General features: G+C 49.4%; 1 protein-coding gene across 6 annotated transcripts in view; it reads left to right on the forward strand.

The window, feature by feature from the left end:
- The window catches only part of ACACB (acetyl-CoA carboxylase beta), a 122056-nt gene that overhangs the window by 20979 nt on the left and 85338 nt on the right, over window positions 1-15739 (forward strand). For 4 of the 6 annotated variants that reach the window (XM_034638141.1, XM_019801818.2, XM_019801819.2 and 1 more), the window contains exon 2: window positions 326-970. In XM_034638141.1, the coding sequence (XP_034494032.1) occupies window positions 411-970 (560 nt within the window). In that variant the 5' untranslated portion in view covers window positions 326-410. Of the gene's footprint in view, window positions 1-325; window positions 971-11264; window positions 11534-11774; window positions 11796-15739 lie in introns of those variants that run through there. The other 2 variants (XM_019801820.2, XM_034638140.1) reach the window with 2 other exon arrangements.

A 15739-nucleotide genomic window follows, 5' to 3' on the forward strand; every position in this document is an offset into this window, starting at 1 on the left:
ATTGTTTCTACTTTTTGGGTCTTAAGAGTCTATAACAAGAGCCCTTTAACAGGCATGATCTATTTCTTCCGTGCATGTTTCTGATTTATGGTGAGCATTTGTTGGTGTACCTAAATTAGAGGGGAGAAACTGACATCCAGAGGTGTTCAGGAACGTGCCCAGGGCCCCAGAGCACATCGTGGGCAGAGCTGCTGTGTCCACTGCCTTCCGCCTCTGGTGCTCTCCGCTGAATACACAGCAGCCCAGCTGCCACAAACGAACCCCTTTAAGACCGAAATAACTCAATTTCGTAGACTCTAAAATGCCTTCCCTTTTTTCTTTACAGGTTTTCTGAATGATATTGCTTCTTTTTCTATCTTGTTCGATTTTCTCCCTGCTTGACCTTTTCCTGGTTAAAAATCTGGGGGAAAATGATGGACTCTAAGCAAGTCACCGAGAATAAATCAGAAGGGAGCTATATCCCAAGCCAGGAGCCCTTTCCAGCCTCAGACTGCTCAGGGGAGCCACCACAGAAAAATGGTGACCGCAGCCCTCTGCCAGAGACTCCTAACCAGGCTGAGCCAGCCTCCCACAAAGGTCCCAAAGATGCCTGTGGGCAAAGAACTTCCAGGCCACCCCCACACCAGAACCCCCGTTCCTCTGATGACGCCCCCGCAGTGCTCCAAGCCAATGGGGCGGGGACTGAAGGCCTGAGGACCCCGGATACCAATGGCCTGTCATCTCCAGCCAGGCCTCAGGGCCAGCGAACCAGACCGCTCTCCAAAGAAGACGAGAAGCAGGAGCACCTCAAGAGGCAGCTGATGACCAGCTTCGTCTTGGGCTCCTTTGATGACAACTCGTCCGATGAGGACCCCAGTGCGGGCTTGTTCCGAGAGTCCTCCCGGAAGGGCAGCCGGGCCAGCCTGGGGACCCTGTCCCTGGAGGCCGCCCTGGCTGTAGGCGAGTCCGAGAGCCCCGTCCCCGCTATGAGGTAACGGGCCCTGGGTCCTCCTAAGTGGGTGGCACAGAGGAAGGGTGGGGGCTGCCGCCTTCCCCGCTCAGGCCGGCCGCTGGTGCCCACGTGTCGAGGGTACTTACGGGAAGTGCAGAAAGCATAAGCCTTGCCTTCTTCCTTCCTTCCTTTCAAAATTATTTATTGAGCATCTAGTGCGTGTAGGGGCCCAGTGCCAGGAGACTGTCCTTTTAGAAGAAACTGGCCTGGCTGGGCAAGATGACCTTGTGTGTGACTCGTTACAATTTAAGCTGATGAGAGCCACACGGGATGATGGGGGCCTGGAGGGAAGGACAGGTTCCCTGCCTCCTGAAGAGACATTCGTTTATTTGTTCGTGGGTTCTCTCAATGGGTAACTTACAAGTGAAATATGTACCTTCCCCTAGGGGTGCCTTCAAAGCAGAAACTCGGATACATTTGCTGGAAACCAATGCCCACCCGTAGGTCCACCCCGGGTGGGAGTATATCCTAGGTGTGCAGTGGGTGGCTTTGTTTGTTTTTGTTGTTGTGTTCAAGCTTCGCCACCTCCCTTCCCCAATTACAAACAGAATACAGTAGTTCCAGGTGGAAAACTCGGGGAGCAGACAAGGGAAAAGAAAAGAGCCGTCAGCCATCACTTGGCCGGTCAGAGAGCTCTCTGCCCCCCTTCTGGTGTTTCTTCCCTCCTTCTGGTCTGTTCCCTCCTCTGGGGTAGAATTTCACTGACTGTTCTTTTCAGCACCTCTTGTACTCTTTCTCCCAAATGTGAAAAGCCTGGACGAGGAGGTGGCTTCCTCCATAGGCACCCACGTTCCCAGGGAGCTTAATTTGAACCCTGGTGACTGGAAGTAGAAGGTAGAGAAAAGAGAAAAGGCAAGTATTCCCCGTCCTGACGATCTTCAGGGGGAAACTAGTTTGAGGTTCTGGAAGGGTTCAAGGAAGGGAAGGCTTCAGGGTCTGGTACAAAGTGTCAGTACGAGAGTTGGTTCAACCTTGGCTCTGCCACCCCCACCCCCAACTGTGTGACCTTGGGCATGGCGTTCACCTTTCCCGGCCTCAGCTCCTCATCTGTGAAACGCTCACGGCATTCAGTGGGACGATGTTTGTAAATAGGCACAGAGTTGGGTACATAATAGGTGCTTAATAAGCAGCAGATTCCCCTACAACTCCTTTGCTTGGCTTGTTCTTTATCCCCCCAGCCCCAGCACCCACTTCACCCATAACTTTACAGTGTATGTCAATGATCCATTGATCCTTAGAACAACAGTACACGGCTGATGGTGGTGGCTTCCCATCTTGCAGATGATAAAACTGGGGCTCAGAGGTGAGGTACCTTTCCCAAGACCACACAGCTGGGAAGGGGCAGGGCCAAGCTTTGAGGCCAGGTCCGCCAGACGGCGGGATTTGGGGAAAAGCAGATTAAAGGAATTCACCCAAATTGACAGACATCAGAGATTATGTTAGAAGTGGACGTCCAAGCCAGGGTTGCTAAGTGGTATCTAAGTAGGAGAGGGGGCGAGATACAGTTAGCAAAATAGCCTCCGTGGGAAGCAAGATGGATATGTTGCTACTTTCAAGGAGCATGCCAGCAGAGAGATGGGAAAAGTACAAATAAACAGGTACACCGATAAGATCATTTCTCCACATGTCCTCTCTGCCGTCCAGGAGGAACAAGGGTACAGGAGAGGGAGTACCTTGAGAGGATCTATTTTAGAATTAGGTGGTCAGGTCAGTGGAGAGCTTTTGGAAGAGGCAACTTTCAAATTAGACTTGAGCAGGCCAGCAGAACTTTCTGCCATGAGGGAATGTTCTAGAATGGAATGTTCCAGAACTGCTGTCCAATAGGGTAGCCATTAGTCACATGTGACTATGGAGATTGACATGTGGCTAGTCTGACTGAAGAAGTGAACTTAAAAATTTAATTTTAATGCCTTGAAATTTAAATAGCATCACGGGGTGCTGGCTATTACATTAGCACAGCTCCAGCCCTAATGGATAAGAAGAAGTCAACCATGTGAATTATTTCTACCGATGCTAATTAAAAACTTATCAAGACAGTAGGCATGCCCAAATAGTAACATTATTACTAGTATCATTCTCTCCCGAGTTTTGGATTCCCAGACAGTTGTGAGGATCAAATGAACTAATGTATCCAAGGTTTTAAGCAAGGAAATAAAGTACTCGATAAATGGTAGGTTAAAATATGGAGCTGGGGCAAGTCTCCCCACTGTCTCTCCACTACTCATTGTCTTCCACCACCATTTTTAGGGGTCTTTGCTGGTTTGTGCTTCAACCATAGCTTCTCTGAGCTGCTGAATTTATGAAGACGAAAGATACTTAACTAAGGGCTTGTCTTTGCATGACAGTGAGCCCAAGTATTAAATGAGGTTTCTGCCTTTGTATCTTCATTACACAGAAACTTAGCACTGTAGGTAAATCTTTTATCAAGACTTATCCCAGGACTTGGGGGAAGGGGGCAGAGGGATCATGGTTATTTATAAACTGTGGGGTGGTGGGAGATGCAAAGGGCCATAGTAGAGTGCACAAGGAGGACCAATGTGCTGTATGACCTTGGGGGGGTCCCTTACCCTCTCTGAACCTCAACCTCTTCATCTATAGCATGGGAGGCTGGACAGCCCCCTGAAGTGTGACCTCTGGTCACAGATCTCACTGGGCGGGTATTGTGTCCGCAATCTATGTGCTTTCCAGAGTTGAGAATTTAGGATTTTTGGCACCCAGGACAACTCAGGTAGTTCTGCTGGTGCCTCCCAAGATACTGTCATGTCTGTGAGGAGCGTTTCCAGTTCCAGTAGGGTCCCCAAATGAGGGGCCTCTGATGGAGGAGACCAACGTGGGTTTGTTGTTCCTAATGACCTGGAATGAGAATCCCGTGGGGTGGTATCTTCAGGGAGTCAAGGCTTAGACGCTTGTCCTGGTGCTGTTATCTCTGGTGGTTGGTTGGATAAAAAATGATGTCATAACCTGTGTGTTCCAGCCTGTTGGAAACAATGATATCAAAATGAAGGCAAGCGTTCCGTCATCCTCCTGTAGAGTCTTCGGCTTTGGTATCTGGGCAACTTTGGGACCCTCAGTAGCCTGGTGTTTGGCAGCCCCTCGTTGATCCTTTTGCTTACATCCATTGGTAGTGTCTTGGGTGAACTCTGATGAAATGTTCAGGGGGACCTCCCAATCCCCCCCCAAACCCTCCAGAGTGTTGCTTTGTGGAGGGCCACTGCTGGGCTTTTTCCCTTATGCAGGGTGGAAATGCCTCTTCGCTGGGGCCCGCAGGTCAAAAGCCCAGGCCACTTTGAGATGTGGGCAGGTGGCTTGCAACCACCTGGAGGATTGAGGAAATGAAGCCTGGTATAGAAGGCCAGTGTGCCGACGAAGAGTCCCTGTTAGAATCCAGACAGCTCCTGTATTTTTTTTTTTTTTCCTTGATCAGCTGCTAAGGGCTCTGCACTCTCGGGCACACCCCCTAACCTTTTGAGGCTCAATTTCTGCAATATGGTGGCAGCTCCCTGCCTCCATGGAGGTTTGAGCTACTTGTTCCAGCCCTTCCCACTTCGCAGACGGAAGACTAAGACCTGGGGGGTTTATTCCAGGGGTCAGCACTGACGTGGAAGCCACAGCAAAGAAGTGACATAGATAGGTCTGTGGCTCTTCCCTGCTGCTGGCACTTTCTTCAGAGAGCCACTTGGCCTCCGTGTCACCTCGAAGGTCACCTTGTGGTCCACGCTGGCCTCTTGCTGCCGGGCCACCAGCTAGGCAGCTGGATAGAAAAAGCGCCTGTTTACTTTTGTGGCTTGAGGGGAGGGAGCTCTTTTTGAATGATCTTCAAAGGGGCCTTTGTCTTCCCCCTGTGCCCTTACAGTTTCCAGAATACTCATACTTGGATCCCCATTCTGGGCCTTTGTGCTTGCTGTTCCCTCTGAACTGAAATGGTCACTTTCCCCCTCATACCCTTAAATCTCCCCCCAGGGCCTGCTTCAAGGTGTGTGACCTGTGTAGTCAGCTCTGCTGTCACCCTCTTGAAATTCTCAATAACTTTTGAACCAGGGCCTCCACATTTTCATTTCGCACTGGGCCCCATAAATTCTGTAGCCCATCCTGCCTGCCCATCAAAGTTACCTCCTCTGAAGGGCCTTCCCTGTCCCTCTGCCACCTTTAGTTTTTATTTATTTTTAGTATTTTTAAAAGATTTTATTTAAGGGAGTGGCAGAGGGAGAGGGAGAAGCAGACTCCCCACTGAGCTCGATCCCAGGACCCTGAGATCATGACCCAAGCCCAGTGCAGACACTTAACTGACTGAGCCACCTAGGTGCCCCCCCCGCCATCTTTAAACTATTCCCCATGGGGCACCATTTCTTGATTGATTGCTCTGGTGTGTTTTCACAATACTTAATGTTTGGAGATAGTGTCTTTAATTTCCTTGTGTGTTGATTGACTTGATTGCTACCTGTCTCCTACAGTGGCCAGCAAACTCCATGAAAATGGGGCCATATGGGTCTCTGCTTTTCCCCACTGCCTAGTCTAGTGTGGGTTCATGGTAGACTCTGAAATAAATGCATGAAGCAGTGATCAACCCAGGCTTGCTAAAGACAGAATTCTGCATTCCTGGGGCATGCAAAACAGTTTATGAATGAATCTGGGAATGGATGAATGAATGAATGAATGAATGAATGAACAGATGGATGGATGGATAGATGATGGATGGATGGATGAATAGATGGATGAATGAATAAATTGATAGATGGATGAAGAGATGAATGGATGGATGGACGGATGGATGGATGGACGGATGAATGGATGGATGGACGGATGGATGGATGGACGGATGGATGGATGGACGGATGGATGGATGGACGGATGAATAGGCATTTTATTGTTGCTTTTTGGCAGCAGTAGCTTTTTGTTTTCATAAAACTCTGCATAAATCTTGTAATTTTAGGGTCGCCTGGGTGGCACAGCGGTTAAGCGTCTGCCTTCGGCTCAGGGCGTGATCCCGGCGTTGTGGGATCAAGCCCCACATCAGGCTCCTCCGCTATGAGCCTGCTTCTTCCTCTCCCACTCCCCCTGCTTGTGTTCCCTCTCTCACTGGCTGTCTCTATCTCTGTCGAATAAATAAATAAAATCTTAAGAAAAAAAATCTTGTAATTTTATAGACTAGTTCTGTGGTTAAACCCCAATTTTTCTTCTGCATTTTATATGGTCGTACAATCTCCCTATTCCCTTCCATCTTCCCAGCTGGTGATGGCGGGCTATGGTTATGGACCCAATGACTTTGTGCTGTCTGTTCAAGTCGCCTTCTCGTCTCTTCCCTTTTGGGTTCGTCTCAGGCCAGGGGTTGGGATTGGCTCTTCCTTGGACTTGGAAATAGTCCCTAAGGGTTGGAATTCCCATGCAAACCCTTAGAAACAAATCTGGTGAAAACATTACATGTGACGGAATGCTTGCTCACATATTGTGGAATGAAGGTTACGGGGCAATCCCACTTTGGTCAACAAGGGGCAATGTGGTTGCTGCACAATGGGTCTGGGGTAAGATACCAATTCAGAGCCGTCTCTTACTAGTTTGTTACCCTTATTGTTCTGCCCTGTGGGGTGCATGTATGGACTGAATGGATGGGACAAGTTCAGGATCACTCAAGTGCAGTCCTGAAATTTAAAGTTATGACCCAGAAGTTCATAAGTTTGCCATGAACTCATTTAGAAGAAAAATCTGCCATGAATAGATGTGAAGTTGTTTGGAGTCTTTATTTATCCTGTTTTGTGTGAATATTCATGCCTTCTGCTGCAGAAATAGTAACATGAAAATATAAAACATAAAGTTTTACCATCCCCCCCAAGAAGTTCTGAAATTCCAAAGCATACTGAGTCCTGGGAGTTTGGAGTTTTGGATAAGGGACTATGGATAATGTAATGTGCTTACAATGTTCCCTGGCTCTTTGTAAGTACAGAAAATGCCTGCGCTTAATAAATATGTGTGTGTGTGTGTGTGTGTGTGTGTATGTGTGTGTGTGTGGCTGGAAAGTCTGTAAGGAATGTGTCAAAATAGTTAATAATCATTATCTTTGTGTGGTGCAGTTATAAGTCATTTAAATTTTCTTCTGCATTTTCTAACTTTTTGCTGTAAATATTGTTATAATAAGTATTAATAATGTTTAATAATAAAACATTATAAAAATATTGGGGCAAAAAGTGAACCAGTCATCTCAGTTCCTAGATAAGCAGCTGAAGCCCAGAGAGGTTCAGGGGTCTCTCGGGGGTCTCCCAGCAGGATGATCATAGGCCCTGGGGGCCACTGGAACCCAGACCCTCAGCGGGTGTGGGTCAGAAACTGGTCTGCAAACTGCCGCTGTTGACGCCTAACCTGGGCTCCAGGAAAGATGTCTCGGCCCTCCTCCTAACCTGTTCTTAGCATTAGTGAGAAAAGTCAGGAGCAATTCACAGGGCAACCATTAAACTGTGTGACCTTGGGGATGTTGCCTGCCCTCGCAGGGGGCTGGACTGGGATGCTCTGAGGTCCTTGTTGGCTCTAACAGCTTTCACTTCTGGTTCTTCATGTGTGGAGGTGTGCGTGGGGGGCTGGGAGAGGGAGGGAGGACAGCAGTGGTAAAGTTTGTTAACTTAGAACCATTTTCTGCTTGGCTGGTTACTGTGGATGGTCGGGAACCAGGTAAGCCTAAGGACAAAGTCAGAGATGAAATGGTCAAGTGGAGAAGCTAAGGTTTGTCCCATCCATTCATTGGCTTGGAAGAATTTATTGCAGCCCTGGTGTGTGCCAGGTTCTGTGACAACACCGTGGGTACACAGACGGTGGGACCTGGCTCCTGCCCTTGTAGAGGCCAGCGGAGGAGCCTAAGAGGCGACGAACCCAGAGCATTTCCCATTGCAGGTGGGGAGAGTGCCGGCTGTGGGCCGGCACGCTGGCTCCTCCATTCAGCTGTCAGGTGGCCTGGGTCGAGCTCTTCCCTTTCTGCACCCCGGCAACTTCCAGAACGAGGTCACAGTGGTTCCTACCTCACAGGGCTGGTGTCAGGCTTACTTGAGTGGCTGGGAGCCCAGCACTTAAAGCCATGCCACAGTGTGATCTCTGTTATTCAGTGCAAAGTACAGTGTCATACCCGGGACCTGCAGTCCAGATAGGTATGGCTTCCCATCACAGACCAGCCCCATGACCTCTCTCAGCTGCAGTTTCCTTCACTGTCGAAGCGGGATAATGCTGGCAGCCACCTCACAAGTGTGCTGAGATCACAGGAGAGGAAGTGGCAGGTGTGGACGGCCCAGGGGCTGCCTCGGGTGCCGTCGCTGGAATGGGCGTCTTCCAGAGTTCTCCCCTGTGGCCATGGATCTTCCCAAGCCCCGCCAGGCGTACAACTTTAAGGTATAGTAACTTGTGTCCACAGAGGAGGAAGAGGAAGGGGGCAGGTGCAGTGTCCCTGACAAATGGATGAAATACAAACTTTCCCTGCCACCTCCCCCGCTGCTCACTTCCATGCCCTGGGTGTTGAGTTTAAGAGAGGCTTCGCAGGGCAGACCTCAGATCCTGGGGAGGCGCAGCGAAGGAACAGCAGGCAAGCCAGCTGACACCGGGACCTCGGTTTATCCTTCCGTCCCAGTGGCATCCCGGGGCAGCTTGCAGTGGGCATCCCCCGGGTCCTTCCGCTCATCATCACCCTCTGCACCTCTTCCCTGCTCCAGGTAGTGTGCAGGTCAGAAAACTTTCAATTGCCTGTAAATATTTTTGTTTGTCCCTCAATGAAATCCCATGGATCTTTTGATCATGTTTTAATTTATTTATTCCTTTACTGATTTAGGGAGGGGCTGGCAGAAACCCCATTTCCAAAACTTTTTAGCTCCTAAGGTGTTTTGTGGGGTCTTTGGGGAAGGGGGGGTCCCTGTTTTTGCGGTGTTTCATTTGTGGGCTGGGTGTTGAGGTTAAGACGTTGGCATTCATACAGGGCGCAGAGCACCGGAACATCCCTTTCTCTCTCAAGTACCGGTATCCTGCTTTAGAAGAATCTGTCACTTCTGCTCTATGGTTAATGGAACATTTCCCCCATCACATATTGAAATGGATTATTTTATTTTTCTTTGAATGAAAGCACATTATATGTGGATGATGTCACAGAGAAGTGGAGAGAAGGCGTTTGCTCAAGGTCCCGCAGGGATAGGGACAGGCTTGAGGCCACTCACTGCTCAGGCCTTTCCACTGTGTGGCTAGCCACTTGCAAGTGCACTCTCTTTGTGTGTGTGTGTGTGTGTGTGTGTGTGTGTTTTGTCACCGACCTGGGTTTTTCCTCGACAATACCAACAAGTTAAATTCAGCCTCTAAGGAGACTGAGCAGAAGGGCTTATAGCGTGAGACTGCGTCTGCAGCCAAGTGCGGAGTGTGCCATTGAAATCACAGTGATGGTGTTTAAAGGAGATGTTTATATAAAGGCGGTGCTGTGCGTGGGAGTGTGTATTATTCTTTCCGTCCCATCTTCTATACCTTATAATGCCGGCAGAGAAAAATCCAAGTCATGATCACTCTGATGACATGCCAAGCGCAGACATCAAAGTGAAATGCTGTTCTCGAGAAGCCCCCACGTAAGAGTGACGTGTGTGAGGATGTCTCCAAGGCTGTATTAGCAGAGAAGTTAGCATAACCACACTGTTCAGCAGGCATTGGGGTTTCGTCAATAGAGAATAAAAACCCAGAGCAATGCAAGTAAACTGGTGAGAGTTCTCTCCCGTTTGATCCTAACTGATTTGGGGTAGGGTGGGGGTGTTTTGAAATATTTTCATTTCCTGATTTTAATTGTTTTCCCTATTTCAAGGTGATAGCATTTAAATTTGGGTCATTTAGAGGATGAATTTTGGGGCATTTGGTTTGGAACTTTAAAAGGCAAATCAGCCTACGGGGGGTCTGTTTTTTTTTGGAGGGAGTGAAGATAAGGCCATGAAGAACCTTCTAGAAACTTTGAAGAACTGATAATTTTGTTCACCTGTTTTATTTTTTAATCTTCTTGTTGAAAAAGTTACATGGTTAGAGCAGCGCTAACTGGTGCCCTCAGGCAGGGCTGCTTATATAATTCCTAGGGGAGGTCACTGTTCACATTGTGGCCACATGGACGGAGCCTCCTGGAGCTGTGGCCCTAGCTGTGCCTTCCCATGGGCATTCATTTGCAAATATTTACATTATTTTTTGGTATTTTGTTTGCTGTGAACATAGGCTGCATTTATTATCACGCAGTGTTTTCTAGGCAGTGTTTTGGATCTTTTTTATTTATTATAACTCCTTGCAGAAGCGTTCATTCATTCGAGCTGGAATCGGTTTGCCTGGGTTCAAGGCTCAGCTCTGTCACCCTTGGGAAACATACACCTCTGGGTCACATTTCCTTAGCTGCGTTATGGAAATAAAAACGAAAGGATCGCTGTGAAAGAAGACAAAGGCACAAAAGAGCGCTAAGTGTGTGTTAGTCTTACCAGAAAGCAGCCTGTGTGTTAAAAATGTTTTTGAGTGTGGTTGACACATAATGTTATGTTAGTTTCAGGTGTACGACATAGTGACTGGACAAGTGTATACGTTATGCTGTGCTTGCTGTGGGTGTAGCTACCAGGTGTCACCATACATCACTACCACGGAATCAACGACTCTATTCCTTATGCTGTGCCTTTCATTCCTGTGACTTGATCATTCCTTAACTGGAAGTCAGAAAGAAGCTCATTTAGGGTCACAGGGCAGCTGGGGTCTTTCCTGTCTGTCTGGTAATCCAGGTGATCCAAAGTGTGTCGCTCTGGGGCGGGAAGGGCCTGGAGCAACCATGTCCCTGGGAATAGAGGTGAAAGAATAATCAAAGGCAGGAACTTGGAGGCCAGAAGTTGACTTGCCTTGGGGGGCTTTTACCAGGCACTCTGGTGACATCTGACTCATATTTTATATAAACCATATTTTCCACCACTTCCCTATTGTGTGTATTCAAGCACATTAAGTGTGAGATTTTTTCCCAGCTGCCGGTATGCAGAGGGGTGCCATCCTGGAACCCTTCTAGTCCAGTCAGGGGAGCTGGGGAGGAAAGTAGCCAAGAGGGCTTTTTGAAGTCTCTGGCCGCTGTCGTCTGGCGCTCAAGGTCAGCGGCGGCTCCACGATTGGCGGGTCCGGAGGGCGGAACCTGGTTCTGTCGGGGACAGGAGGTGGGGCCCCGGTAAGGAGGCCGGGCCTCGTGCGGGGGTCGGGACCCTTCTTGGAGGCGGGGTCCGTTTGGGGGCGGGGCCTGGGCGGGCGCCTCTGCCCCGGACACTGGCGCTCCGGACTCTTTTCGGGATGGAGGAAGCGCAGCGCTTGGTCGGGCACCTGCACGCTGCGGCACCGCCCGGCCGGAGCCGCCCTCGGACCGCACCTCTGCCTCCCTGTCGCGACCTGGCTGCCCTGCTGGGCCCCGGGACCGGGGTCGGCTTCAGGAGGTTAAGGGGTGCATGCCCTGCATCCCGGCAGGAGCCGGGTGGGATTGGCCGCCGGGCAGGTCAATATGAGTCCTGCGAAGTGCAAGGTCTGTTTCCCTGATCGCAAAGTAAAGTAAGTAAGCCAGCAATTTTAATGATCGTTATCTTTTGCAAACATATGCAACGTGTCCCCCCCCCCCAAAGACAAGCTGTGTGTCCCCTTAGCGCCACCTCCTCTTCCCCGCCCCCACCAAAGAAATGCAGGCTTCAGTTTGGCCACTTGGGAGATGGAACCCGCCTTACAAACACTAGCTGGCCTTGGTGGTTGAAGGGGAGGCCGGATTGGCCAGATTTGGTGGTGATGTTGATTGGAGGGGCCCGCTTAGGAACGCAAGGTGGGTATGCTAGCGGGGGGCCACGCTTTCCTCCTCTTCTCCTTAGCTCTGATAAAGCGTTGTTGGTTGCGGAGGGCAGGCCTTTTTGAAGTGATTATGAAGCCCTGGGCGAATCAAGGGCCACCTGAACAGGCATCGCATTTAAGGTTATTTTCTGAGCAATGAGTAGGCATTTCTGTGCCCTAGCGCTTCCTGGCCCCACCTGCTTGATTTCTTGTCTTCATTTTATTGCACTTAAAAAAATTTCCAAAGTAATGTTATGTTTGTTGTTGAAAAGTCAGAAAATTCTGGAGAAGCAAAAAAGAGGAACAAAATTCACCAGTAGCCACCTCCCCTGGCACCCCTGCCCACCGCATAATCTTTATTAACAGTTGCTGGGTAGTTACTGAGCTCATAAGCATGTCAGGGAAGTGAGGTCTGTTGGAGCCAGAAGGATGGTTGTTCAGGTCCAAAGATGGAGGGTTCAGAGAGTGCAAGAGACATGCCCTGGACATGCAGCCAGCCCTCCAGGAGGGAGACTGGCCTTCCAGTTCCCTGGTCCTTCTGCAAAGCAGAATAACGGGGCCTTCAGGGGGATCCTTCTTGGATTGCTCAGGGTGTGTCTGAGCAAAGGACCTGCAGACGGGTAGGGGTCCCGGGTTCGAATCACAGTCTTTCTTGTGCACTAAGTGTTTGGTGGAGCGTGGTAGTCTCGTTTCTTGCACTTTCCGAGCCCTGATCTAACCTCTCTGGTGAAACCTCTCAAGCCCTACGGTGTACCCAAAGTGGACCATGTGGTCCACAGAGGACATATTTCCCCCCCGATCTGTAAGGCTGTTTACGCAAAAGTTTAACATATAAATCTTGAGTCATGTTTAATTGTACACTTCAGTCCCAAAGAAGACTTTTCACAAACCACTTTAACCTGAAAGAATAAACCTGCAGGAATTGAAATTGTCTCATTACAGGTGATTTCACTGCCCTGGAAGTTCTGCTCAGAACCAAGGCCAGCTGCCAGGTTGAAATGTTGGTTGGTGATCTATGTGTGGTTCTCACCCCCAACTGCACATTAGAATTCCTTGGTGGGGAGGGGGGACAGGCTTTTGAAAAATGCAGATGCCTGGGTGTGCTCCCTGCGCCTCCAGCAATCCCTCCTGTCCTGGGGATGCTGATTAATTAATGCAGGTGGGGCCTGGGCATCAGCATTTTTAAAAGCCTCTTGTGCTGGAGCGTGGAGTCACGGCTGAAAAGCACTGCTTAACTCAGAGTTGGCAAACTGTTTTCGTCCAGGGCCAAATAGTAAATATTTCCAGCTTTGAGACCATATGGTCTCTGTCACATCTAGTCAGCTCTGCCACTTACTGCCCCAGCAGCCACAGTGAATACATCATTGAATGGGTCTGACCATATTCCAATCACGCTTAATTTTTGGAAGTTTGAAATTCACGGGATTTTCCCGTGTCACAAAATGAAATTCTTTCAACCACTTAAAAATGTAAAAGCCATGATTAGCTTGTGGGAGGTCCAAAATTTGGGCTTTGGACCCTAGCTTAACAATTCCTGGTCTAGCCAAGGTGGCCGTCCCGGGAAGCCCTGAGAGGGCAGGTGGCCCAAGAAATTGCCAGGGATCCATTTGGGAGCCCAAAGATGAGTTCAGAGTTTGCAGCCTTGACTAAGCTATGCAGTGTCCTTTCCTTACTTGCTCGGTGATAATAGTGGGACCTCTACGTCCATCGGGTCTCAGCAGCTGTCATCCCTGTTGTATAAAAGAGAAGGGAGGGGTAAGGTAGGAACGGAAGGGCTGGTTAATGCCCGGGCCACAGCCCAGCGGCTGCACACTGGGGCTCTTAATCATGGCTCCCCTGCTGAGAGGCACCTCAGCTACAGCTCTTTGCTGCACGCAGAGCCCGGTGCTGAACCCTGGACACACGCTCTCTGAGGCAGACCCTTTTAACGTTGTCAGTATTGTCATCCTGTGAGGGAACTGAGATACGCTACTGAAGCAAACAGTGTCTGCACACATGGGCCATATGTCCCCTGGGGAACAGAATTGGCCCCAGCTGAGGGCCCTGCAGTCCACGGATTGCCTCTCAAATGTAGGTGCTGGTTTTTCAAAGCCCAAACAACAGAGATATTCCCATTTATCTCAACTATCTTTCTGCCTCAAACTTAGACTTGGGGCAGGGGGTCAGAGTCTTTTGGAAGTCCAGGGTTGCCACCTGCCAGCTGTGTGACTTGAGGTCATTGGGCCTCTCTGACCCTCCGTTACCTCGTTGCAAGCAGGGAATGGCGGCCTCCCGTGCACGGGGCTGTGGGGGATTCAGTGTGAAGCGCCCTGTGCCTGATTCACAGTGACACGCGAGAGTGTTGATTCCTTCCCTCCCGGTGTTTCTGCCTCGTCATGTGCCCGAGCAGCTAGCAGGTGTTTGGTGTTGGGCTGGTAGCTCTGGTGTGTGGTTGATTGCACCTGAAGCCATTTCCAAAGTCATCCTGGGATGGTTCAGCCTCCGCTCACCTTGAAACAAATGCCGGCCAAAGGTCAGCCCTCCAGAGCCAATGTTTGTTGGCTTCCAGCTTTGTCAAAGACAAATAAAAATAGCCACTGGCCTGGAGACTGGGTCTGAAACAGGGGCCACTGCAACAACATTGTGCGTTTACCCACCTACTTTCTGATGGGACTGTGACCCACTTGATGGAGGGGCTCTCTCACCAGTTTTGAAATCAAAATGGCGGCTGAGAATGGTTTTCCAGGCTACAAAATAGTGTTTTTCTCTTTCCTGGTTGACCTTTTTCTTTGCTGTGCTTTAGGTCAGTTTGCTAGAGTTTTAATGTTTGTGTTTATGGAAATTTGATGTCTGAGACCATCTGAAGCCAAAAGATCAAGCCAACCAGTCAGGGGAAGCTGTAGACAGAGTGGGGGAAAGTGGATGGATGGGGACCAGACCCTGGCCAGAGGAGTGGCTGGTGCATTTCCTGGCGAGGTTGGGAGATCAGCAGCCCCTGATTCTCTTGGTCTCCCTGCACTAAAATGATTAAATAGAGTTTACTGGTGCCAGAAGCCATCTTTTACTTTCTATATATTATTTAACCATTCCAACATATTGAGGTACGTGTTAACTGTCCTCATCTTACAGTTGGGGACGCTGAGCGCCTTGCCCAATGGTTGCCAGAATGGCTTTCAGCATCCCTATTATAAAATTCATAGCTTTTTTCTTATTGAAAATAATATATCATTGGGGCGCCTGGGTGGCTCAGTCGGTTAAACGTCTGCCTTTGGCTCAGGGTCCTGGGATCGAGTCCTGCACCGGGCTCCCTGCTCAGTGGGGAGTCTGCTTCTCCCTCTCCTTCTGCCCTTCCCCTTCTCTTGCTCTCTCTCAAATAAATAAAATCTTTAAAAGAGTAACATATCATTGCGGGGAACTTAACAAATGTAGATGCACAGAAGAAAACAGAAACCACCCGTAATTTCCACCACGCTGAGATAACTGCCATTAACATTTTGGTGTCCATTTCCCTAGATCAGGGGCCTGCAGGTTAGGGCCTTCCGGCCGCATCTGCCTGTTTTGTAAAGAAATAAAGTCATTAAAAACAAACTGCGTTACTTGCTAGTTGGTGGAATGTAATTGCGATAAAAGCACTGTTCACATTTGCCAGATGATATTGACCTTCCAGAGTACTTTTCTAAGTCCGATCTTCATTTAGCAGCTCAGTCCTAGGACGTCTTAGAAGAAAAGCTGCTCACAGTGTGTGGCAGGCAGCGAGGTTATCTCACGGGCCAGAAATCATTCGTTCATCTGTCTGTTCATTCGTTCAGGCCCTCTGGTTAAGCTCAGTTGAATGGAGAGAATCTTCATGGAAAACACGTATCCTCTTGTGACATGGAAACACAGCGTTCATTTCTCTTTTTGTCCCCCTGGCCCAGAACTCTGTTTTTTTCCCTTTGTGATGGACGGTCACACGGGGGA

This window comes from Ailuropoda melanoleuca, chromosome 12 (genome assembly GCF_002007445.2).
Source record: "Ailuropoda melanoleuca isolate Jingjing chromosome 12, ASM200744v2, whole genome shotgun sequence".
In the NCBI taxonomy this organism is placed as follows: domain Eukaryota; kingdom Metazoa; phylum Chordata; class Mammalia; order Carnivora; family Ursidae; genus Ailuropoda; species Ailuropoda melanoleuca.